Source organism: Salmo salar, chromosome ssa15, assembly GCF_905237065.1.
Source record: "Salmo salar chromosome ssa15, Ssal_v3.1, whole genome shotgun sequence".
NCBI classification, from domain to species: domain Eukaryota; kingdom Metazoa; phylum Chordata; class Actinopteri; order Salmoniformes; family Salmonidae; genus Salmo; species Salmo salar.
This window is the reverse complement of record NC_059456.1, coordinates 103,622,709-103,650,156: the sequence shown is the minus strand read 5'-3', so window position 1 is coordinate 103,650,156 and position 27,448 is coordinate 103,622,709. Positions and strand designations below refer to the sequence as shown.

General features: G+C 46.7%; 1 protein-coding gene across 1 annotated transcript in view; it reads right to left on the bottom strand.

The window, feature by feature from the left end:
* The window catches only part of rerea (arginine-glutamic acid dipeptide (RE) repeats a), a 387,734-nt gene that overhangs the window by 44,230 nt on the left and 316,056 nt on the right, over positions 1 to 27,448 (bottom strand). The window contains 1 exon segment of the mRNA XM_045696470.1: positions 16,963 to 17,043. Coding sequence (XP_045552426.1) covers positions 16,963 to 17,043 — 81 coding nt within the window.

Below are 27,448 nucleotides of genomic sequence, written 5' to 3'. Positions count from 1 at the left end.
GATGTGTCATGCAGACCTGCCATCTGGGCCCGGCTACCGATGTGTCATGCAGACCTGCCATCTGGGCCCGGCTGCCGATGTGTCATGCAGACTGCCATCTGGGCCCGGCTACTGATGTGTCATGCAGACTGCCATCTGGGCCCGGCTGCTGATGTGTCATGCAGACCTGCCATCTGGGCCCGGCTGCCGATGTGTCATGCAGACCTGCCATCTGGGCCCGCCTGCCGATGTGTCATGCAGACTGCCATCTGGGCCCGGCTACCGATGTGTCATGCAGACCTGCCATCTGGGCCCGCCTGCCGATGTGTCATGCAGACCTGCCATCTGGGCCCGCCTGCCGATGTGTCATGCAGACCTGCCATCTGGGCCCGCCTGCCGATGTGTCATGCAGACCTGCCATCTGGGCCCGCCTGCCGATGTGTCATGCAGACCTGCCATCTTTGTGTTTATACTTTTTCAGAATGACAAGGACAAGCTTGATGTCTGACAATAATACAAATGTTGATGATGTAATGCCAAAGACGGTAAGATGTAAGGTCACATTTCTACTGGGGAGGTCGGCGGGACTTTTAACTACATTACCACAAATCATGACAAGGTCGGTTTGCGGAAATAAAAGGAAACTTTGTCGCAGGAAATACCTTTTCACATACAGGGCTTCCAGAAAGTATTCACACCCCTGGATTTTCCCCACGCTTTTTTTGTGTTACAAAGTGGGATTAAAATGGATTTAATTGTCATTTGTTTTGTCAACGATCTACACAAAATACTCTCTAATGTCAAAGTGTGTGAAAAATACTAACATTTGCTATAAAAAAAAACAAAAAAAAACATACACAAAAATATCTAATTTACATACTAATTCACACCTCTGAGTCAATACATGTTAGAATCACCTTTGGCAGTGATTACAGCTGTGAGTCTTTCTGGGTAACTCGAAGAACATTCCACACCTGGATTGTGCAACATTCGCCCATTATCCGTTTCAAAATTCTTCAAGCTCTGTCGATTGAAAAAATATAAAAATAAATAACTAACTAGGCCACTCAGGAACATTCAATGTCATCTTGGTAAGAAACTCCTGTGTAAACATTTTAGGTTATTGTCCTGCTGAAAGGTGAATTTAGTTTCTTTTTATCCTAAACTCCCTTGTCCTTGCCGATGACAAGCATACCCATAACATGATGCAGCCACCACCACGCTTGAAAATATGAAGAGTGGTACTAAAGTAATGTGTTGGGCTGTATCTGCCTCAAACATCTTTCTATTCAGGACATAGAGATAATTTCTTTGCAATATTTTTTGCAGTTTTACTTTAGTGCCTTATTGCAAACAGGATGCATGTTTTGGAATATTGTATTCTGTACAGGCTTCCTTCTTTTCATTCTATCAATTAGGTTAGTATTGTGGAGTAACTACAATGTTGTTGATCCATCCTCAGTTTTCTCCTATCACAGCCATTAAACTCTGTAACTGTTTTAAAGTCACCATTGGCCTCATGGTAAAATCCCGAAGCAGTTTCCTTCCTGTCTCACTGCTGTAAGCGCTTTTACCAATCAAAGCAGATTGGACCAACCGCTACACAGCCTTTTTACAGGGGAGTCGATCCCTACGCCTGCTACAGAGCCTTTTTACAGGGGAGTCGATCCCTACGCCTGCTACAGAGCCTTTTTACAGGGGAGTCGATCCCTACGCCTGCTACAGAGCCTTTTTACAGGGGAGTCGATCCCTACGCCTGCTACACAGCCTTTTTACAGGGGAGTCGATCCCGACGCCTGCTACACAGCCTTTTTACAGGGGAATGGATCCCTACACCTGCTACAGAGCCTTTTTACAGGGGAGTCGATCCCTACGCCTGCTACACAGCCTTTTTACAGGGGAGTCGATCCCTACGCCTGCTACAGATCCCTTTTTACAGGGGAGTCGATCCCTACGCCTGCTACAGAGCATTTTTACGGGGGAGTCGATCCCTTTTTACAGGGGAGTCGATCCCTACGCCTGCTACAGAGCATTTTTACGGGGGAGTCGATCCCTACGCCTGCTACACAGCCTTTTTACAGGGGAGTCGATCCCTACGCCTGCTACACAGCCTTTTTACAGTGGAGTCGATCCCTACGCCTGCTACAGAGCCTTTTCACAGGGGAATGGATCCCTACGCCTGCTACAGAGCCTTTTTACAGGGGAGTCGATCCCTACGCCTGCTACAGAGCCTTTTTACGGGGGAGTCGATCCCTACGCCTGCTACAGAGCCTTTTTACAGGAGAGTCGATCCCTACGCCTGCTACAGAGCCTTTTTACAGTGGAGTCGATCCCTACGCCTGCTACAAAGCCTTTTTAACAGGGGAGTCGATCCCTACGCCCGCTACAGAGCCTTTTTACAGGGGAGTCGATCCCTACGCCTGCTACAGAGCATTTTTACAGGGGAGTCGATCCCTACGCCTGCTACAGAGCCTTTTTACAGGGGAGTCGATCCCTACGCCTGCTACAGAGCCTTTTTACAGGGGAGTCGATCCCTACGCCTGCTACAGAGCCTTTTTACAGGGGAGTCGATCCCTACGCCTGCTACAGAGCCTTTTTACAGGGGAGTCGATCCCTACGCCTGCTACAGAGCCTTTTTACAGGGGAGTCGATCCCTACGCATGCTACAGAGCCTTTTTACAGGGGAGTCGATCCCTACGCCTGCTACAGAGCCTTGTTACAGGGGAGTCGATCCCTACGCCTGCTACACAGCCTTTTTACAGGGGAATGGATCCCTACACCTGCTACAGAGCCTTTTTACAGGGGAGTCGATCCCTACGCCTGCTACAGATCCCTTTTTACAGGGGAGTCGATCCCTACGCCTGCTACAGAGCATTTTTACGGGGGAGTCGATCCCTTTTTACAGGGGAGTCGATCCCTACGCCTGCTACAGAGCATTTTTACGGGGGAGTCGATCCCTACGCCTGCTACACAGCCTTTTTACAGGGGAGTCGATCCCTACGCCTGCTACACAGCCTTTTTACAGTGGAGTCGATCCCTACGCCTGCTACAGAGCCTTTTCACAGGGGAATGGATCCCTACGCCTGCTACAGAGCCTTTTTACAGGGGAGTCGATCCCTACGCCTGCTACAGAGCCTTTTTACGGGGGAGTCGATCCCTACGCCTGCTACAGAGCCTTTTTACGGGAGAGTCGATCCCTACGCCTGCTACAGAGCCTTTTTACAGTGGAGTCGATCCCTACGCCTGCTACAAAGCCTTTTTAACAGGGGAGTCGATCCCTACGCCTGCTACAGAGCCGTTTTACGGGGGAGTCGATCCCTACGCCAGCTACAGAGCCTTTTTACGGGGGAGTCGATCCCTACGCCCGCTACAGAGCCTTTTTACAGGGGAGTCGATCCCTACGCCCGCTACAGAGCCTTTTTACAGGGGAGTCGATCCCTACGCCCGCTACAGAGCCTTTTTACAGGGGAGTCGATCCCTACGCCCGCTACAGAGCCTTTTTACAGGGGAGTCGATCCCTACGCCTGCTACAGAGCCTTTTTACAGGGGAGTCGATCCCTACGCCTGCTACAGAGCCTTTTTACAGGGGAGTCGATCCCTACGCCTGCTACAGAGCCTTTTTACAGGGGAGTCGATCCCTACGCCTGCTACAGAGCCTTTTTACAGGGGAGTCGATCCCTACGCCTGCTACAGAGCCTTTTTACAGGGGAGTCGATCCCTACGCCTGCTACAGAGCCTTTTTACAGGGGAGTCGATCCCTACGCCTGCTACAGAGCCTTTTTACAGGGGAGTCGATCCCTACGCCTGCTACAGAGCCTTTTTACAGGGGAGTCGATCCCTACGCCTGCTACAGAGCCTTGTTACAGGGGAGTCGATCCCTACGCCTGCTACACAGCCTTTTTACAGGGGAATGGATCCCTACGCCTGCTACAGAGCCTTTTTACAGGGGAGTCGATCCCTACGCCTGCTACACAGCCTTTTTACAGGGGAGTCGATCCCTACGCCTGCTACAGATCCCTTTTTACAGGGGAGTCGATCCCTACGCCTGCTACAGAGCATTTTTACGGGGGAGTCGATCCCTACGCCTGCTACACAGCCTTTTTACAGGGGAGTCGATCCCTACGCCTGCTACACAGCCTTTTTACAGTGGAGTCGATCCCTATGCCTGCTACAGAGCCTTTTCACAGGGGAATGGATCCCTACGCCTGCTACAGAGCCTTTTTACAGGGGAGTCGATCCCTACGCCTGCTACAGAGCCTTTTTACGGGGGAGTCGATCCCTACGCCTGCTACAGAGCCTTTTTACAGGAGAGTCGATCCCTACGCCTGCTACAGAGCCTTTTTACAGGAGAGTCGATCCCTACGCCTGCTACAAAGCCTTTTTACAGGGGAGTCGATCCCTACGCCCGCTACAGAGCCTTTTTACAGGGGAGTCGATCCCTACGCCTGCTACACAGCCTTTTTACAGGGGAGTCGATCCCTACGCCTGCTACAGAGCCGTTTTACGGGGGAGTCGATCCCTACGCCTGCTACACAGCCTTTTTACACGAGAGTCGATCCCTACGCCTGCTACAGAGCCTTTTTACAGTGGAGTCGATCCCTACGCCTGCTACAAAGCCTTTTTACAGGGGAGTCGATCCCTACGCCTGCTACAGAGCCTTTTTACAGGGGAGTCGATCCCTACGCCTGCTACAGAGCCTTTTTACAGGGGAGTCGATCCCTACGCCTGCTACAGAGCCTTTTTACAGGGGAGTCGATCCCTACGCCTGCTACAGAGCCTTTTTACAGGGGAGTCGATCCCTACGCCTGCTACAGAGCCTTTTTACAGGGGAGTCGATCCCTACGCCTGCTACAGAGCCTTTTTACAGGGGAGTCGATCCCTACGCCTGCTACAGAGCCTTTTTACAGGGGAGTCGATCCCTACGCCTGCTACAGAGCCTTGTTACAGGGGAGTCGATCCCTACGCCTGCTACACAGCCTTTTTACAGGGGAATGGATCCCTACGCCTGCTACAGAGCCTTTTTACAGGGGAGTCGATCCCTACGCCTGCTACACAGCCTTTTTACAGGGGAGTCGATCCCTACGCCTGCTACAGATCCCTTTTTACAGGGGAGTCGATCCCTACGCCTGCTACAGAGCATTTTTACGGGGAGTCGATCCCTACGCCTGCTACACAGCCTTTTTACAGGGGAGTCGATCCCTACGCCTGCTACACAGCCTTTTTACAGTGGAGTCGATCCCTATGCCTGCTACAGAGCCTTTTCACAGGGGAATGGATCCCTACGCCTGCTACAGAGCCTTTTTACAGGGGAGTCGATCCCTACGCCTGCTACAGAGCCTTTTTACGGGGGAGTCGATCCCTACGCCTGCTACAGAGCCTTTTTACAGGAGAGTCGATCCCTACGCCTGCTACAGAGCCTTTTTACAGTGGAGTCGATCCCTACGCCTGCTACAAAGCCTTTTTACAGGGGAGTCGATCCCTACGCCCGCTACAGAGCCTTTTTACAGGGGAGTCGATCCCTACGCCTGCTACACAGCCTTTTTACAGGGGAGTCGATCCCTACGCCTGCTACAGAGCCGTTTTACGGGGGAGTCGATCCCTACGCCTGCTACACAGCCTTTTTACACGAGAGTCGATCCCTACGCCTGCTACAGAGCCTTTTTACAGTGGAGTCGATCCCTACGCCTGCTACAAAGCCTTTTTACAGGGGAGTCGATCCCTACGCCTGCTACAGAGCCGTTTTACGGGGGAGTCGATCCCTACGCCCGCTACAGAGCCTTTTTACGGGGGAGTCGATCCCTACGCCTGCTACAGAGCCTTTTTACAGGGGAGTCGATCCCTACGCCTGCTACACAGCCTTTTTACAGGGGAGTCGATCCCTACGCCCGCTACAGAGCCTTTTTACAGGGGAGTCGATCCCTACGCCTGCTACAGAGCCGCTTTACGGGGGGGGGTTACAGACTATACAACTACAAGTAGTGAAGTTACTAACAGACCATACAGCTACAAGTACTAAACAAGTTAAATGTCATACCTGTGATTAAAGGTGATCCACACACATAGCTACATGTAGTCTACTTGTACACCGGGTCCCCACATTTCCCACATTGAATAGCCTGAAGCCACAGAGCTCTTCTCGCAGCAAATATTTCCCATCGTGGGAGCATTGCCAACCGTAGGTCTGGATTTCTCACCTGGTTACATAGTTTTTGAAATTTGTATAAATTTGTTTTTGTATTTGTCATTATGGTGTATTGTGTGTAGATTGATAAAGGATTTTTAAAAATGTATTTAATACATTTTAGAATAACGCTGTAACGTAACAAAAGGGGTGTGAATACTTTTCCAAATGGACTGTACATGTACATTGAACAACACAGCAGCTTTTCCTTATGTTATTTCTGTATTAACAACAACAACAACAACAAACCAACAATGAAGTTGTCTCTCTTACAATGAGGGGTCAATAGGAAAGAATTGTCCCAAATTTGTGGTGGTGATCGAGGGGAATTCCTTCTGATGACGGGAACATCGACTCGGAGTACGCTGGATTGCCATGGTGACGTAGAATGTTTATTCAAATAATGCTAACTGCTCATGCAATGTATTTTTTGTTGTTGTAACGTCAGTTAAGTTCAGCACGGAATGAAGGGTAAACTTCCTGCGTTTACTTTTCCTGTCTTTGTTTTTGGCGGTTCTGACTGCGCCCACTGCCCACGACCTAAGAGCCTTTTTGATGCAGGAAAATAAAAAAAAGTGAAAAGGAGAGTGTGTTTTCTTGACGAGCACCAACCTTGACCTAACTAGACAGTAGAAACAGAACCAATAGACTGGAGGCCACTTCATTAGAACAGCAGCCCTCAGCTGTGATCTGCGGTCTGCCATTTCAGCATATTTAGTTGTTTGAACAGTATTGAGCAAAACCCAGCTCATATTCCATGACGCCCTCAGTCTCCTCCCTCTCTCTCTCCATGACGCCCTCTCAGTCTCCTCCCTCCCTCTCTCCATGACGCCCTCAGTCTCCTCCCTCTCTCTCTCCATGACGCCCTCTCAGTCTCCTCCCTCCCTCTCTCCATGACGCCCTCAGTCTCCTCCCTCTCTCTCTCCATGACGCCCTCAGTCTCCTCCCTCTCTCTCTCCATGACGCCCTCAGTCTCCTCCCTCTCTCTCCATGACGCCCTCAGTCTCCTCCCTCTCTCTCCATGACGCCCTCAGTCTCCTCCCTCTCTCTCTCCATGACGCCCTCAGTCTCCTCCCTCTCTCTCTCCATGACGCCCTCAGTCTCCTCCCTCTCTCTCTCCATGACGCCCTCAGTCTCCTCCCTCTCTCTCTCCATGACGCCCTCAGTCTCCTCCCTCTCTCTCTCCATGACGCCCTCAGTCTCCTCCCTCTCTCTCCATGACGCCCTCAGTCTCCTCCCTCTCTCTCTCCATGACGCCCTCAGTCTCCTCTCTCTCTCTCTCCATGACGCCCTCAGTCTCCTCCCTCTCTCTCTCCATGACGCCCTCAGTCTCCTCCCTCTCTCTCTCCATGACGCCCTCAGTCTCCTCCCTCTCTCTCTCCATGACGCCCTCAGTCTCCTCCCTCTCTCTCTCCATGACGCCCTCAGTCTCCTCCCTCTCTCTCTCCATGACGCCCTCAGTCTCCTCCTCTCTCTCTCCATGACGCCCTCAGTGTCCTCCCTCCCTCTCCATGACGCCCTCAGTCTCCTCCCTCTCTCTCTCCATGACGCCCTCAGTCTCCTCCCTCTCTCCATGACGCCCTCAGTCTCCTCCCTCTCTCTCTCCATGACGCCCTCAGTCTCCTCCCTCTCTCTCTCCATGACGCCCTCAGTCTCCTCCCTCTCTCTCTCCATGACGCCCTCAGTCTCCTCCCTCTCTCTCTCCATGACGCCCTCAGTCTCCTCCCTCTCTCTCTCCATGACGCCCTCAGTCTCCTCCCTCTCTCTCTCCATGACGCCCTCAGTGTCCTCCCTCTCTCTCCATGACGCCCTCAGTCTCCTCCCTCTCTCTCTCCATGACGCCCTCAGTCTCCTCCCTCTCTCCATGACGCCCTCAGTCTCCTCCCTCTCTCTCTCCATGACGCCCTCAGTCTCCTCCCTCTCTCCATGACGCCCTCAGTCTCCTCCCTCTCTCTCCATGACGCCCTCAGTCTCCTCCCTCTCTCTCTCCATGACGCCCTCAGTCTCCTCCCTCTCTCTCTCCATGACGCCCTCAGTCTCCTCCCTCTCTCTCTCCATGACGCCCTCAGTCTCCTCCCTCTCTCTCTCCATGACGCCCTCAGTGTCCTCCCTCCCTCTCCATGACGCCCTCAGTCTCCTCCCTCTCTCTCTCCATGACGCCCTCAGTCTCCTCCCTCTCTCTCCATGACGCCCTCAGTCTCCTCCCTCCCTCTCCATGAAGCCCTCCCACCCTCCCTCCCTCCCGCTCTCCAAAGTGGAGGAAATGATGGCAGCAAAGCTAGCCCTGTAGAGGGTCAGAACAACTGACAGAGAGGGGATGACACACACACTTCCCTCTCAACTCCGCTCAGAGGGAGAGAGAGGGAGGGAGGCAGTGAGAGAGAAAGGGAGGGAGGTAGTGAGGGAGAGGGGCAGTGAGAGAGAGAGGGGCGGGAGGGAGGTAGTGAGGGAGAGAGAGGGAGGGAGGCAGTGAGAGAGAGGGAGGTAGGTAGTGAAAGAGAAAGGGAGGGTGGGAGTGAGGGAGAGAGAGGGAGGGAGGCAGTGAGAGAGAGGGAAGTATTTAGTGAGAGAGAGGGAGGGATTTAGTGAGTGAGAGGTTGGTAGGTAGTGAAAGAGAAAGGGAGGGAGGTAGTGAGGGAGAGAGGGGCAGGTGGGAGGGAGGTAGTGAGAGAGAGAGTGGGAGGGAGGTAGTGAGGGAGAGAGGGGCAGGTGGGAGGGAGGTAGTGAGAGAGAGGCAGGTGGGAGGGAGGTAGTGAGGGAGAGAGAGGGAGGGAGGCGGTGAGAGAGAGAGGGGCAGGTGGGAGGGAGGTAGTGAGAGAGAGAGGCAGGTGGGAGGGAGGTAGTGAGGGAGAGAGGGAGGGAGGCAGTGAGGGAGAGAGGGGCAGGTGGGAGGGAGGTAGTGAGAGAGAGAGGCAGGTGGGAGGGAGGTAGTGAGGGAGAGAGGGGCAGGTGGGAGGGAGGTAGTGAGAGAGAGGCAGGTGGGAGGGAGGCAGTGAGGGAGAGAGAGGGAGGGAGGCGGTGAGAGAGAGAGGCAGGTGGGAGGGAGGTAGTGAGAGAGAGAGGCAGGTGGGAGGGAGGTAGTGAGGGAGAGAGAGGGAGGGAGGCAGTGAGGGAGAGAGGGGCAGGTGGGAGGGAGGTAGTGAGAGAGAGAGGCAGGTGGGAGGGAGGTAGTGAGGGAGAGAGGGGCAGGTGGGAGGGAGGTAGTGAGAGAGAGGCAGGTGGGAGGGAGGTAGTGAGGGAGAGAGAGGGAGGGAGGCGGTGAGAGAGAGAGGCAGGTGGGAGGGAGGTAGTGAGAGAGAGAGGCAGGTGGGAGGGAGGTAGTGAGGGAGAGAGAGGGAGGGAGGCAGTGAGGGAGAGAGGGGCAGGTGGGAGGGAGGTAGTGAGAGAGAGAGGCAGGTGGGAGGGAGGTAGTGAGGGAGAGAGGGGCAGGTGGGAGGGAGGTAGTGAGAGAGAGGCAGGTGGGAGGGAGGTAGTGAGGGAGAGAGAGGGAGGGAGGCGGTGAGAGAGAGGCAGGTGGGAGGGAGGTAGTGAGAGAGAGAGGCAGGTGGGAGGGAGGTAGTGAGGGAGAGAGAGGGAGGGAGGCGGTGAGAGAGAGAGGCAGGTGGGAGGGAGGTAGTGAGAGAGAGAGGCAGGTGGGAGGGAGGTAGTGAGGGAGAGAGAGGGAGGGAGGCGGTGAGAGAGAGAGGCAGGTGGGAGGGAGGTAGTGAGAGAGAGAGGCAGGTGGGAGGGAGGTAGTGAGGGAGAGAGGCGGTGAGAGAGAGAGGCAGGTGGGAGGGAGGTAGTGAGAGAGAGAGGCAGGTGGGAGGGAGGGAGTGAGGGAGAGAGGGGCAGGTGGGAGGGAGGTAGTGAGGGAGAGAGGGGCAGGTGGGAGGGAGGTAGTGAGGGAGAGAGGGGCAGGTGGGAGGGAGGGAGTGAGGGAGAGAGGGGCAGGTGGGAGGGAGGTAGTGAGGGAGAGAGGGGCAGGTGGGAGGGAGGTAGTGAGGGAGAGAGAGGCAGGTGGGAGGGAGGTAGTGAGGGAGAGAGGGGCAGGTGGGAGGGAGGTAGTGAGGGAGAGAGGGGCAGGTGGGAGGGAGGGAGTGAGGGAGAGGGAGGGAGGTAGTGAGGGAGGTAGTGAGGGAGAGAGGCAGGTGGGAACAACATAGCACTCTTTAGAAGCAGCCAAACTCATACAAGTTAGCTAGCGGGAGGAACAGTGAGGGAGGAACAGTGAGGGAGGAACAGTGAGGGAGGAACAGTGAGGGAGGAACAGTGAGGGAGGAACAGAGGAACAGTGAGGGAGGAACAGTGAGAGAGGAACAGTGAGAGAGGAACAGTGAGAGAGGAACAGTGAGGGAGGAACAGTGAGGGAGGAACAGTGAGGGAGGAACAGTGAGGGAGGAACAGAGGAACAGTGAGGGAGGAACAGTGAGGGAGGAACAGTGAGGGAGGAACAGTGAGGGAGGAACAGTGAGGGAGGAACAGTGAGGGAGGAGCAGTGAGGGAGGAACAGTGAGGGAGGAACAGTGAGAGAGGAACAGTGAGGGAGGAACAGTGAGGGAGGAACAGTGAGGGAGGAACAGTGAGAGAGGAACAGAGGAACAGTGAGGGAGGAACAGTGAGAGAGGAACAGTGAGAGAGGAACAGTGAGAGAGGAACAGTGAGAGAGGAACAGTGAGGGAGGAACAGAGGAACAGTGAGGGAGGAACAGTGAGGGAGGAACAGAGGAACAGTGAGGGAGGAACAGTGAGGGAGGAACAGTGAGAGAGGAACAGAGGAACAGTGAGGGAGGAACAGTGAGAGAGGAACAGTGAGAGAGGAACATGAAGGAGGAACAGTGAGGGAGGAACAGTGAGAGAGGAACAGTGAGAGAGGAACAGTGAGGGAGGAACAGTGAGAGAGGAACAGTGAGAGAGGAACAGTGAGAGAGGAACAGTGAGAGGAGAACCAGGGAGAATCTCTGTCGTTCTCTTTAAAAGCGGTCCAGCTACTGTAGCTAGGGGAAGCAAGAGAAGGCTGGAGGAAGAGAGGCAGGAACACCGTAGCCCTCTAGATGTGTCTGCCTGGTGGTTCTGGCTAGTAGCCCAGTACAGTGGTGTGGTCGTATCCCAGGCCCAGACCCAGGCCCTGGGGCAGGACATCATGTTATTGGAACAACCAACCACATGTAATGTGAGGTGCTTGTTCCTTCCTGGATGGCTAGGCATGCCAGTGGAATTACTCAAATATTACATGTCAGAGTGTGGAGAGGGAGAGGGAAAATACTTCAAACTAAAGCTAGTGCTTGAAGATTGTTATGCTCCATAGATAGAGTGTGGGAGAGAGCGAGAGGGAGGTAAACATATTTCTGTTAGGGAAAATAAGGTGTTGACTAGCAATGCTACTAGCTCAAAGACCACAACGGCGTGTGTCTAGAGATGAGCTTTAAGCACAAAAGCCATGTCAATCATAACCAAAGAGGAGGCTTTTTCAGTGTGTCTGTGACAAACCCTGGTCTTCTCAGTGTCTATATTGAGCTAACCCCCTTCTCTCCCCCTCCTCTGGTGACTTCCATCCCCCTCTCCTCCTCCCCTTTTTATTGCTTTTCTTATGCTTAAAAGGCAGTTTATTGTCCATTTACAGAGGGGAGATGACGGTTTCTCTGCTCTGTGGTGGCAGCAGGGCTAGAAACTAGACGGAGGTGTGTAGGGTGCGTGATGGAAAGAGAGGTATTACCACGCCAAGCAGCACACTACCCCACCAGGTATTAATAGCATTGATATACGGTCCCTTTACATTAAGAGCCAATCACTTGTCAGGTAATATATCTCTAAGCAACGGTGTTAATGACTTAATTTCTTATTTAAAAGACAACACATTTGTTTTACGGATGGTAAATATTCATAGTGCCATTAATGAGTGCTCAGAAAATTGGCCCTGGACTTAAAGTAGCTCTCGAGTGGCGCAGCGGTCTAAGGCACTGCATCTCAGTGCTAGAGGAGTCACTACAGACAGCCTGGTTCCAATCCAGGCTGTATCACAACCGGCTGTGATTGGGAGTCCCATAAGGCAGTACACAATTGGCACAGCGTCGTCTGGGTTTGGCCGGGGGGTGGCCGTCATTGTAAATAAGAATTTGTTCTTAACTGACTTGCCTAGTTAAAGGTTAAATAAAAATGTTAAATAAATAAAGGTCAACACTTCCAGAATATACTATTACATTTATAAAAATCAGGATTTTGTAAAGGTACTTATTTCATGTAGAAAAACTCAAAAGAAGACTGACAACAGAAATAGGAAAACAGTGGCTCAAGCCTTAGTGATGATGTCAACACTATTTCTGCAGTCTTCCATAAGAATAATGATGGCGTGTACAGAAACTAGTACATGCAGAGGGTCTACACTGCTGACTGAGCCAACACAAAACACATGGATGCATTACTGAACAGAACAGCCAATAGCTACAGGACAGTCAGTGTACAGCCATGAAGCCACAACACGGTTTCCTTTAAAACCAAATCAGAAATATACATTCATGTATTATTATAACATGTATTATCTTACGAGGACTATCCATGGCTCACTTGGGGGGGGGAAGGAGACGTCAAGCTCAAGGTGACTTCCCTGGTAAAAAAATATATATAGATATATCTTGCTAGATTGAGATATTATTTAGGTTAAAACACGACTACATGATGATTGTAGAAGCAGAGAGATCTAGAGTTTACAATTCTATGAGATTTATTTCACCACATACAGGGCCTCCAGAAAGTACTCACACCCCTTGATTTAATCCATATTTTGTTGTTGTTACAGGCTGAATTCAAAAAATGGATGAAATATTGTTTCCCCCCCCCCTCACCCATCTTCACACAATAGCCCATAATGACAAAGTGAAAACATGTTTTCAGAAATGTTTGCAAACTTACTGATATTATAAAATGTTATATTAGTATTCATTCACACCTCTGAGTCAATACTCTGTAGAAGTATTACAGCTGTGAGTCTTTCTGGGTAAGTCTCTAAGAACGTTCCACACCTGGATTGTGCAACATTTACCCCTTAAAAATTCACCAAGCTCTGTCAAATTGGTTGTTCATTGCTAGACAACCATTTTCAGGTCTTGCCATAGATTTTCAAGTAGATTTAAGTAAAAACTTACTTGGCTACTCAGGAACATTCACAGTCTTTTTGGTAACCAACTCCAGTGTAGATTTGGAGTGATGTGTTGGGTTGTTGTCCTGCTGAAAGGTGAATTCATCTCACAGTGTGTGTTGGAAAGCAGACTAAACAGGTTTTCCTTGTGCTTAGTTCCATTCCATTTAGGGGGCTACCGAGTGGCGCAGCGGTCTAAGGCACTGCATCTCAGTGCTAGAGGCGTCACTACAGACCCTGGTTCGATTCCAGGCTGTATCACAACCAGCCATGATTGGGAGTCCCATAGGGCACACAATTGGCCCAGCGTCATCCGGGTTAGGCCGTCATTGTAAATAAGAATTTGTTCATAACTGACTTGTCTAGTTAAATAGAAAATTAAGTTAATTTTTTATCCTGAAAAACTCCCCAGTCCTTATCAACTACAAGCATACCCATAATGTGATGCAGCCAACACTATTGCTTGAAAATATGCTGAATTGGATTTGCCCCAAACATAACTTTTTTTGTATTCAGAACAAAAATGTAATTGCTTTGCCACATTTTTTGCAATATTACTTTAGTGCCTTGTTGCAAACAGGATGCATTTTTTTAAATATTTTTTATTCTGTACAGGCTTCCTTCTTTTCACTCTGTCAATTAGGTTAGTATTGTGGTGTAACAAGAATGTTTCTGATCCATCCTCAGTTTTCTCCTATCATAGCCATTAAACTCTGTAACTGTTTTGAAGTCACCATTGGCCTCATGGTGAAATCCCTGAGTGGTTTCCTTCCTCTCCGGCAACTGAGTTAGGAAGGACGCCTGTATCTTTGTAGCGACTGGGTGTATTTGATACACCATCCAAAGTGTAATAAATAACTTCACCATGCTCAAAGGGGATATTCAATGTCTGCTTATTTATTTTTTGCCATCTACCAATAGGTGCCCAGTACTGCTCGACTGAGGGACCTAACAGATAATTGTATGTGTGGGGTACAGATATGAGGTAGTTATTTAAAAATCATGTTAAACACTATTATTGCACACAGAGTCCATGTAACTTATGTGATTTGTGAAGGAAATCTTTACTCAAATCTAACAAAAGAGTTGAATACTCATTCATTCAAGACATTTTAGCTTTTTATTAATTTGTAAAAATGTAGATAAACAATAATTCCACCTTGACATTGTGTAGGCCAGTGACACAAAATCTAAATCTAATCCATTATAAATACTGCCTATAACACAACAAAATGTGGAAAAGGTCAAGGGATTTGAATACTTTCTGAAGGTACTACAGGTGACTGCTCGATCTAAACGTACGCCTCCTTTTGTGATTCATATTTTTTTTTTTACAGTTTATAAAAATATATATTTTTTTAAGTATTTGTTTTATTATCACATAAGCCGGATAGGTGCAATGAAATGTGTTGTTTTACAGGGTCAGCAATAGTAGTACGGCGACCCTGGAACAAATTAGGGTTAAGTGCCTTGCTCAAAGGCACAGACAGATTTTTTTACTTTTTTTTAAACTTTCGGTTACTGGCCCAACGCTCTAACCGCTAGGCTACCTGTCTACCTACCTACAGACAGACATTGAGAACACATTCTCTTTTCCAGTAATGACCTGAGAGCTAATTGTGTGGGTGGAGCATAGCTAGAGTCCATATGCCAGTAGTCACGTTTCTGCCCTCCCTGCCTGATTAGAGTCAATATGGCTCCTAGGTAAACACAAGAGGGTTGTTGGGACTCTCCGGATCTTACCCACGTGTCATAGTTTTTCACTGATAATTAACACACACACACAGTTCTGTTGAAGAAAGAGGAACTCAGAGAGCGACTTACCCCTGGCTAAGGAATATAGACAAAGCAATGTAGAGCTTGTTTGTGTGTGTGTGACCTGGTTAGCAAGGTAGCCGATTCCCCACGCTGTGAGCTGGTTAGCAAGGTAGCCGATTCCCCACGCTGTGAGCTGGTTAGCAAGGTAGCCGATTCCCCACGCTGTGAGCTGGTTAGCAAGGTAGCCGACTCCCCACGCTGTGACCTGGTTAGCAAGGTAGCTGATTCCCCACGCTGTGAGCTGGTTAGCAAGGTTCCCCACGCTGTGAGCTGGTTAGCAAGGTTCCCCACGCTGTGAGCTAGTTAGCAAGGTAGCCGATTCCCCACGCTGTGTGCTGGTTAGCAAGGTAGCCGATTCCCCACGCTGTGAGCTGGTCAGCAAGGTAGCCGATTCCCCACGCTGTGTGCTGGTTAGCAAGGTAGCCGATTCCCCACGCTGTGAGCTGGTTAGCAAGGTAGCCGATTCCCCACGCTGTGAGCTGGTCAGCAAGGTAGCCGATTCCCCACGCTGTGAGCGGGTAGCAAGGTAGACGATTCCCCACGCTGTGTGCTGGTTAGCAAGGTAGCCGATTCCCCACGCTGTGTGCTGGTTAGCAAGGTAGCCGATTCCCCATGCTGTGAGCTGGTCAGCAAGGTAGCCGATTCCCCACGCTGTGAGCTGGTTAGCAAGGTAGCCGATTCCCCACGCTGTGAGCTAGTTAGCAAGGTTCCCCACGCTGTGAGCTAGTTAGCAAGGTTCCCCACGTTGTGAGCTAGTTTGCAAGGTTCCCCACGTTGTGAGCTAGTTTGCAAGGTTCCCCACGCTGTGAGCTAGTTAGCAAGGTTCCCCACGCTGTGAGCTAGTTAGCAAGGTTCCCCACGCTGTGAGCTAGTTAGCAAGGTTCCCCACGCTGTGAGCTAGTTAGCAAGGTTCCCCACGCTGTGAGCTAGTTAGCAAGGTTCCCCACGCTGTGAGCTAGTTAGCAAGGTTCCCGACGCTGTGCAAAATGATCTGCTACTTTGTTTGACATAACATAACTGCCTAGAGACTTGGCACCAGTAACTACTAATCACAAAATCTGTAGTGGAAAACACCTGTATCCCATATTAACATTTTCACTACACCTTTATCAGCTCTGAAGATAAACTGTGCTGATTCATTTCTATGGTGACATTGGTTATCAATAAAGACAAATGTTGGACGGTATCTCATAATTATGGACCGAGTTCCTGACAATTGGAAGAACTGGTACCTCTTAGTGATTCTACATGCAGTTTGAGGACCTCTGCTGATGAATGGGATTATTTTTCTTGAGTTTGTCATTTTATATTTGCATTATATTGTATTATATTTAGTAAATTGTGTACATGCAGGGCTCCCTTGCAAAAGAGAACTTGTTAAAATAATAGTCAAATAAATAAAAAATAAATAATACTAAATAAATCTATATATTTATCTCTATTTCCTCTCATGTATGGTGTTTTGAGAGAGCCCCAAGGCAGATCTGACAGTATTGCAACAGACTGGATGGATGGATGGGAGGGATGCACTTATTGTTTATCAATAAACCTTCGGGGCAAATATAACACACGCAAGCCCAAAATAATACTTCCTGTCATTTTACTGTTAATGTGATGATGACTTAAAGTCATGCCATAATAACTCCAACTTTTTTTTGTTTTTTGGGGGGGGGGGGGTAAAACTGCAACATTTAATCTGAGCCATGTTTTGAATTCATGTTTGATAATTATTATTTTACTGCTACAACCAAAAACAAACGTTCTAAATCTGAATCCTAATGAAACTTTGTACAGTAGCACACAAACACACATTGATTCAACAGAGCCACGGTCTAAAATATAACCCCAGAGGGAAAAAAAACTAACTGATTTACCGTTTCCTTGTTGGGTAGCAGATCTTTCCGAATCTTGAAGAAGTTCTTGCCGTACTGTCTGAGCCCTTTAATGAAGCGCTTCTGAAACAAGAAAGAAAAGAAGCGAGCAAGACAAACCATCAGCTTCCATCCTTACGGATCAGAATCAGCAACAATGATAACTGTACAGGCAGAGAAAATGCAACTAGCCACACACTACGTTACACTGGTTCCAGGACAAAACATTGTTTTTCTTTTGTTAGTTCTGTGGTTGATTTGAGAGTTTGATGGTAATCTGTAAAAACCTCTGTAGCCTCTGTTTGAGCGCTGCGCTTCTACAGAGCAAAGCTACAGAGCACAGCTGTGTCAGGACACAATACAGAGGAAATTACTAACTCAAGCAGACACAGAAACTGAGATTATACTTATGCTGTTTCATGTGGGTTGAAAAGAGCAGCTAGGGAAATCTATTGTTACATAAATCACACAGGAAATGTCAGATTCAGGGAGAATAATATCTGAGTCTTACAGAGCAAAAGTTCAAAGCCAAAAAAACTTCAATAACTTCTGTATAACAGCAAAGCATTTCCTAACACTGTGTTTACCGCCACCGATTCATTCCTAAATACACAGACCATATTTCTCTGAAAAAATACAACGCTTATATAATAATGCACTTGCACGTCGGAGCAAATAAAGAACATGGAAAAAAATAATTTAAAAAATGACAAATCCACAGTGACAGGACGGAGGAAAATGACAGAGCCCATGACAAATTTCTCCACTTCACAACAACCACCATTTTAGATTTTTACATAAATACTAAAAATGAGAAACATGGAACCTCAGCATCTCACAACAACAAAACCAGTCAAAAAAAGAGAAAAGGAATAGAACATTAAATAGGTTAAACAGCCAAACCTAAATGTATTTCAGTATTTCTTCTCCTTTAAGAGATGCGAGCCATAAAAAGCAGAGGGAGGGAGGCTGAAAACATTCACGGCCAGCGAAGCAGACTACCAACACATTTACTTTCAGCTTTCAGAGGCAGGCAAGCCCTGCTCCCCACTCCCGTACCTTTCTTCAGATAATAATCTCAGCCAACATCTCTCTCCAACCAAGTAACTCCAGAGAAAAACGCGTTAAAGTCCCGGGGAGAACACTCCACAAATCTCTACGGCAAGCCACAGGTAATACAGGAAAAATCAGGGGGGCAAATCCACAAGGTCTCTGAAGGAACAAATGGGCTTTTTTTATAAGCAAGAAATAGCTTGTCACTCTGTGCTCTCCCACTACAAAGGGGACAGCTTTACATGTGATCTTTCTGCTAGAGAGCCTCTGGTCGGCAGCCGCCTGGAAAACCTGAAGCGGCGTATGAGTCCAGTGGAGTGGAGCCCTAGAGAGCCTCTGGTCTGCAGCTGCCTGGAAAACCTGGAGCGGCGCAGGAGTCCAGTGGAGTGGAGTCCAGTGGAGTGTAGCCCTAGAGAGCCTCTGGTCTGCAGCCGCCTGGAAAACCTGGAGCGGCGCAGGAGTCCAGTGGAGTGGAGCCCTAGAGAGCCTCTGGTCTGCAGCCACCTGGATCGGTTTCTACTCTGGCACGACCCGGGTTTCTACTCTGGCAGCATCTACTCAGCTCCCTCTAGCCGGTTGTGATGTGAGGACTGCTAAAACTGGCTTTATGGGTTCTCTAGCCTTCACAGTACATGTATCTACACTGACCCGCTCCAAATCATAACCTTCCCTGTTTTTATTACAACCCTCAAAGCCACTGCCTTCTGCCTGCCATTAAGAGGAAGCTACAGCATCTCAGGGGCTTGGAGTGAACACACACACACACACACACACACACACACACACACACACACACACACACACACACACAAGGCAGGGAGGGAGGAGAGAGTGAGCAAGAGGGAGGAAGGCAGGAACAATGTGTGTAAAGCAAGGTGTTGGCAACAGTAAAAGGAGACAAGTGAGAGGTAAAAGCAGACATGGACTTCCTGTGAATCCTGTATGTGTTTGAAAACCAGGCCGTTTTCATGTACACTGTAACCAGCGTTATGTAACCACAGATTGTTTACACGCTCTGGCTCTGCTCTGGTCAGGGAAAGGAGGACAATTTCACAGACGTAGCTAACAGGTTATTTCCCCCCCCAACACAGGAAGTCAGCAGTTACAAAATATAAAAACGGTTCAATCTGTGGCCATTATTACAGAAAAAGAATACGTTTATTGCAATAAGTAAAAGACAACAACCTATAATTTACATTTCTGCAGAAGCTGCAGTGATTAACTACATAGACCTTACTTATAATTCTGCAGTTGTTCACAGCGACAACACATCAAACAAGTCCCTTCATGAACATATAGAAACAGAAATCTAAATGTAGCATATCGCTTCTAAAGCGATTCCCCGACTCAAGTAGTTACCTCCTGTACCAGAGGCCTTATCTGAAAGCAAATGAGGACAGCTGAACGCTGTGTTGGACACTGTGTAATAACCTGAAACTGTAATAAACTGGAGATCAGTGGTAACAACCTGTGGTCTGCAGGGCTACTGCATTTGATTATGTTATTTTTATATAAAAACTTTATATTTGTTCTTCCCGAAAAAAACAACAGCTGGGAGTATTAATGGTATTATAAGCAATTTCATATTACTTTTTATAATACTAGGTTTTTCATTTATTCCAGTCAACTGCTAAAATTGACTAGATTTGATCACCAAGATATTTTATGTTAAAATTACACGAGTCCATAAATGGTTGTCCTCAAGAGCTTTAGACAGTGATGTGGTGATACAGGGAACAGAAAAGGTTGGGAAACGCTACTGTAGGGGACATGCTATCAGACCAAAACACCATAATACAAGTTCCAAATGTAGTAAATTAAATGACAAGTTCTGGGCTGTAGATAACTTTTCCAGTTGATGGCACCAGCACATGATTTGGTCACACCAGAACCAGGCTAATAATGACCAGTCACATAATGTAGAGGTCTTCCATATAGAACCAGGCTAATAAACGACCAGTCACATAATGTAGAGGTCTTCCATATAGAACCAGGCTAATAAACGACCAGTCACATAATGTAGAGGTCTTCCATACAGAACCAGGCTAATAATGACCAGTCACATAATGTAGAGGTCTTCCATACAGAACCAGGCTAATAATGACCAGTCACATAATGTAGAGGTCTTCCATACAGAACCAGGCTAATAATGACCAGTCACATAATGTAGAGGTCTTCCATACAGAACCAGGCTAATAATGACCAGTCACATAATGTAGAGGTCTTCCATATAGAACCAGGCTAATAACGACCAGTCACATAATGTAGAGGTCTTCCATATAGAACCAGGCTAATAATGACCAGTCACATAATGTAGAGGTCTTCCATACAGAACCAGGCTAATAATGACCAGTCACATAATGTAGAGGTCTTCCATACAGAACCAGGCTAATAACGACCAGTCACATAATGTAGAGGTCTTCCATATAGAACCAGGCTAATAACGACCAGTCACATAATGTAGAGGTCTTCCATATAGAACCAGGCTAATAATGACCAGTCACATAATGTAGAGGTCTTCCATATAGAACCAGGCTAATAATGACCAGTCACATAATGTAGAGGTCTTCCATATAGAACCAGGCTAATAAACGACCAGTCACATAATGTAGAGGTCTTCCATATAGAACCAGGCTAATAAACGACCAGTCACATAATGTAGAGGTCTTCCATATAGAACCAGGCTAATAATGACCAGTCACATAATGTAGAGGTCTTCCATATAGAACCAGGCTAATAAACGACCAGTCACATAATGTAGAGGTCTTCCATATAGAACCAGGCTAATAACGACCAGTCACATAATGTAGAGGTCTTCCATATAGAACCAGGCTAATAACGACCAGTCACATAATGTAGAGGTCTTCCATATAGAACCAGGCTAATAAACGACCAGTCACATAATGTAGAGGTCTTCCATACAGAACCAGGCTAATAACGACCAGTCACATAATGTAGAGGTCTTCCATACAGAACCAGGCTAATAATGACCAGTCACATAATGTAGAGGTCTTCCATATAGAACCAGGCTAATAATGACCAGTCACATAATGTAGAGGTCTTCCATATAGAACCAGGCTAATAAACGACCAGTCACATAATGTAGAGGTCTTCCATACAGAACCAGGCTAATAATGACCAGTCACATAATGTAGAGGTCTTCCATATAGAACCAGGCTAATAATGACCAGTCACATAATGTAGAGGTCTTCCATATAGAACCAGGCTAATAATGACCAGTCACATAATGTAGAGGTCTTCCATACAGAACCAGGCTAATAATGACCAGTCACATAATGTAGAGGTCTTCCATATAGAACCAGGCTAATAAACGACCAGTCACATAATGTAGAGGTCTTCCATATAGAACCAGGCTAATAAACGACCAGTCACATAATGTAGAGGTCTTCCATATAGAACCAGGCTAATAATGACCAGTCACATAATGTAGAGGTCTTCCATATAGAACCAGGCTAATAACGACCAGTCACATAATGTAGAGGTCTTCCATACAGAACCAGGCTAATAACGACCAGTCACATAATGTAGAGGTCTTCCATATAGAACCAGGCTAATAAACGACCAGTCACATAATGTAGAGGTCTTCCATTTCAGAACCAGGCTAATAATGACCAGTCACATAATGTAGAGGTCTTCCATATAGAACCAGGCTAATAATGACCAGTCACATAATGTAGAGGTCTTCCATACAGAACCAGGCTAATAATGACCAGTCACATAATGTAGAGGTCTTCCATACAGAACCAGGCTAATAATGACCAGTCACATAATGTAGAGGTCTTCCATATAGAACCAGGCTAATAATGACCAGTCACATAATGTAGAGGTCTTCCATACAGAACCAGGCTAATAATGACCAGTCACATAATGTAGAGGTCTTCCATATAGAACCAGGCTAATAATGACCAGTCATCCTTTATATTAGCATGCTCTTACATATATCTGGATAGATTTACTCTGGGTTTAACTTTAACTTGTTTTTCTTACTGTTTATAAATACATGTTTTCTTTCTATACTCAGCTGGTAATAGGCTACATTTGGTTATTAATTAATTATGTAATAAATAGCTGTATGATATATTTTAGCAATGTAAGACATTAATCTATTCTTTAAAATTGCATTGAATTATTATTTTTATAAGTAGGCTTGTCATTTAAAAAAATGATTTTACATCTAAAAAGAAAAGTTTAAAAAGAGATATCAATACGTCTACAGTGCGCTAGCCAAGATGAATGCAAGTTGTCTTTTTGGAGCTTTCTTAATGTAGACTATCAACAGTGTCAAGTAAGACAACTAAAATGGTGGCCTATGAATGATCGGATTTCTTTTTGGACAGCTTTATTCACCACCTGACAAAGTGGGAACTCAAAAACAGTTAGCTAGATTGCTAACTCTGAATATGATCATGTTGCTAGATAGATTAATGAATTAGCCTACATGGCTATCTCCCTTCCACACTCCTCTCTACATACAATCAATTAGAGGTCGACCGATTATGATTTTTCAACGGCGATACCAATTATTGGAGGACCAAAAAAGTAGCTACCGATTAATCGGCCGATTTAAAACATTTTTTATTTGTAATAATGACAATTAGAACAATACTGAATGAACACTTATTTTAACTTAATATAATACATCAATAAAATCAATTTAGCCTCAAATAAATAATGAAACATGTTCAATTTGGTTTAAATAATGCAAAAACAAAGTGTTGGAGAAGAAAGTAAAAGTGCAATATGTGCCATGTAAGAAAGCTAACGTTTAAGTTCCTTGCTCAGAACATGAGAACATATGAAAGCTGGTGGTTCCTTTTAACATGAGTCTTCAATAGTCCCAGGTAAGAAGTTTTAGGTTGTAGTTATTATAGGAATTATAGGACTATTTCTCTCTATACGATTTGTATTTCATATACCTTTGACTATTGGATGTTCTTATAGGCACTTTAGTATTGCCAGTGTAACAGTATAGCTTTCGTCCCTCTCCTCGCTCCTACCTGGGGTGGAACCAGGAACACATCGACAACAGCCACCCTCGAAGCAGCGTTACCCATGCAGAGCAAGGGGAACAACTACTCCAAGTCTCAGAGCGAGTGACGTTTGAAACGCTATTAGCGCGCAACCTGCTAACTAGCTAGCCATTTCACATCGGTTACACCAGCCTAATCTTGGGAGTTGATAGGCTTGAAGTCATAAACAGCGCAATGCTTTAAGCATTGCGAAGAGCTGCTGGCAAAATGCACGAAAGTGCTGTTTGAATGAATGCTTACGAGCGTGCTGGTGCCTACCACCGCTCAGTCAGACTGCTCTATCAAATCATAGACTTAATTATAACATAATAACACACAGAAATACGAACCTTAGGTCATTAATATGGTCGAATCAGGAAACTATCATCTCGAAAACAAAATGTTTATTCTTTCAGTGAAATACGGAACCATTCTGTATTTTATCTAACGGGTGGCATCCATAAGTCTAAATATTCCTATTACATTGCACAACCTTCAATGTTATGTCATAATTATGTACAATTCTGGCAAATTAGTTCGCAACGAGCCAGGTGGCCCAAACTGTTGCATATACCCTGACTCTGCGTGCAATGAACGCAAGAGAAGTGACACAATTTCACCTGGTTAATATTGCCTGCTAACCTGGATTTATTTTAGCTAAATATGCAGGTTTAAAAATATATACTTCTGTGTATTGATTTTAAGAAAGGCATTGATGTTTATGGTTAGGTACAGTCGTGCAACGATTGTGCTTTTCTCGCAAATGCACTTTTGTTAAATCATCCCCCGTTTGGCGAAGTTGGCTGTCTTTGTTAGGAAGAAATAGTCTTCACAGTTCGCAACGAGCCAGGCGGCCCAAACTGCTGCATATACCCCGACTCTGTTTGCAAGAGAAGTGACACATTTTCCCTAGTTAAAAGAAATTCATGTTAGCAGGCAATATTAACTAAATATGCAGGTTTAAAAGTATATACTTGTGTATTGATTTTAAGAAAGACATTGATGTTTATGGTTAGGTACACGTTGGCGCAATGACAGTCCTTTTTCGCGAATGCGCACCGCATCGATTTTATGCAACGCAGGACAGGCTAGATAAACTAGTAATATCATCAACCATGTGTAGTTAACTAGTGATTATGATTGTTTTTTATAAGATACGTTTAATGCTAGCTAGCAACTTACCTTGGCTTCTTACTGCATTCGCGTAACAGGCAGGCTCCTCGTGGAGTGCAATGTAAAGCAGGTGGTTAGAGCGTTGGACTAGTTAACCGTAAGGTTGCAAGATTGAATCCCCGAGCTGACAAGGTAAAAATCTGTCGTTCTGCCCCTGAACAAGGCAGTTAACCCACTGCTCCTAGGCCGTCATTGAAAATAAGAATGTGTTCTTAACTGAATTGCCTACTTAAATGAAGGTGTACATTTTTGTATTTTTGTTAAATAATAAAAAAATATAAAATCGGTGTCCAAAAATACCGATTACCGATTGTTATGAAAACTTGAAAATCTGCCCTAATTAATCGGCCATTCCGATTAATTGGTCGACCTCTACAATCAATGCATGGTGAGTCACTTAACCTTTTGACTTTTTCAGTTGAATTGACTATCAGGACTTAGATTTCACTATGAAGTCAAGCTCAAAGTAATTGGGATATTATTATAATACTGTATATAAAGCCTACTAACGGTCCTGAGAAAGAAGGGAAGGAGGCTCTACAGTACGACTACAGTACAGTTAGTGTGTGTGCGATATTCATTCAGCATGATGTATTTAAAAGTGGATGACTGTATAAAACATAGAGGGTGATGAACAGTACCTAGTAGTTGAGAGGTTCAAGTTCCTTCACGTCCACATCACCAACAAACTATCATGGTCCAAATATACCAAGACAGTCGTGAAGAGGGCACAACAAAAACTATTCCCCCTCAGGAGACTGAAAAGATTTGGCATAGGTCCTCAGATCCTCAAAAGGTTCTACAGCAGCACCATCGAGAGCATCCTGACGGGTTGCATCACCGCCTGGTATGGCAACTGCTCGGCCTCTGACCGCAAGGCACTCCAGAGGGTAGTGCGCACGGCCCAGTACATCCCTGAGGCCAAGCTTCCTGCCATCCAGGACCTCTATACCAGGCGGTGTCAGAGGAAGGTCCTAAAAATTGTCAAAGACTCCAGCCACCCTAGTCATAGACTGTTCTCTCTGCTACCGCACGGCAAGTGGTACCAGAGCACCAAGTCTAGGTCCAAGAGGCTTCTAAACAGCTTTTACCCCCAAGCCATAAGACTCCTGAACATCTAATCAAATGGCTACCCAGACTATTTGCATTGCCCCCTCCCCTCAACGCTGCTGCAAGTCTCTGTTATTATATATGCATAGTCACTCTGCTACCTACATGTACATATTACCTCAATTACCCCGTCAAACACTGACTCTGTTCCGGTACCCCCTGTATATACCTGCCTCGCTATTGTTATTTTACGGCTGCTATTTAATACTTGTTACTTTTATTTATTTATATTTTTTGGTATTTTTCTTAAAACTGCATTGTTGGTTAAGGGCTTGTAAGTAAGCATTTCCCTTTAAGTCGACACGTTGTATTTGGCGCATGTGACAAATACAATTTGATTTGATGTAATGCATTATTCTGTTAGAAAGCTCAAAATATTTGCTTGTTTTTGTATTTATTTTTTAACTATGACTTGTATGTTTTTGTTTCACATCTTCAAATTGTGGTCGTTTTTTTTAAATTCAATTCGATATAAATCAATGTGTGTATTTCGTAGAACGACTACTTCCTATCGCTGCAGTAGACTCAGCTTTATAGTTTAACAGGGTTATACAGCCTGTGTGCCAGAAATGTACCGTTCCCGCCACAAATTAACGGACAGTCTGATCAGCAAATGAGCATTATGGCGGGACTCCCGAGCCTCCAATGGCTGTGGATATGTAACCTGATACCCCAGTCATTTGTGTCAAACTGAATTAAAGCAGGGAAGCGGGGACAGCACTGAGGTGAAGCGATTTGGTGCAACAGAAGATGATATATAAGCGACTTACCTTGATAGAACAATTACATTATAACTTAAGTCCGATTAACATTTAAGAGGTCAATGCTTAAGTGAAGCAGCATCAGTAAAGAGCTACTCTATTACTGACTAACAACAATTAACAATTGTCACGCACCTCCTGTCTCTGTTCTGATCCCTAACCCCTACATCCTGTTTCCATTGATCATCCTTGAGATGTTTCTACAATTTGATTGGAGTCCACCTGTGGTAAATTCAATTGATTGGACATGATTTGGAAAGGTGCACACCTGTCTATATATGGTCCCACAGTTGACAGTGCAAGTCAGAGCAAAAACCAAGCCATGAGGTCGAAGGAATTGTCCGTAGAGCTCCAAGACAGGAGTGTGTCGAGCCACATATCTGGGGAAGGGTACCAAAAAATTTCTGCAGCATTGAAGGTCCCCAAGAACACAGTGGCCTCCATCATTCTTAAATGGAAGAAGTTTGGAACCACCAAGACTCTTCCTAGAGCTGGCCTCCCGGCAGAACTGAGCAATCGGGGAAAGAAGGGACTTGACCTGGGAGGTGACCAACTAGCTAATGGTCACTCTGACAGAGCTCCAGAGTTCCTCTGTGGAGATGGAAGAAACTTCCAGAAGGACAACCATCTCTGCAGCACCACCAATCAGACATTTATGGTAGAGTGGCCAGACAGAAGCCAGTCCTCAGTAAAAGGCACATGACAGCCCGCTTGGAGTTTGCCAAAAGACACCTAAAGGACTCTCAGACCATGAGAAACAAGATTCTCTGGTCTGATGAAACCAAGATTGAAGTCTTTGGGCTGAATGCCAAGCATCACATCTGGAGGAAACCTGGCACCATCCCTATGGTGACACATGGTGATGGCAGAATCCTGCTGTGGGGACGTTTTTCAGCGGAAGGGACTGGGAGACTAGTCAGGAACGAGGGAAAGATGAACGGAGCAAAGTACAGAGAGATCCTTGATGAAAACCTGCTCCAGAGCTTGTAGCGTCATTGCACTGAGGATAGGAAACTCTGTCACCACCGATAAATCCACTATAATTGAGAATTTCAATAAGCATTTTTCTACGGCTGGCCTTGCTTTCCACCTGGCCACCCTACCATGGTCAACAGCACTGCACCCCCCACAGCTACTCGCCCAAGCCTTCCCCATTTCTCCTTCTCCCAAATACAGTCAGCTGATGTTCTGAAATATCTGCAAAATCTGGACCCCTACAAATCAGCCGGGCTAGACAATCTGGACCCTTTCTTTCTAAAATGATCTGCCGAAATTGTTGCAACACCTATTACTAGCCTGTTCAACCTCTTTCGTGTCATCTGAGATTCCCAAAGATTGGAAAGCAGCTGCGGTCATCTCCCT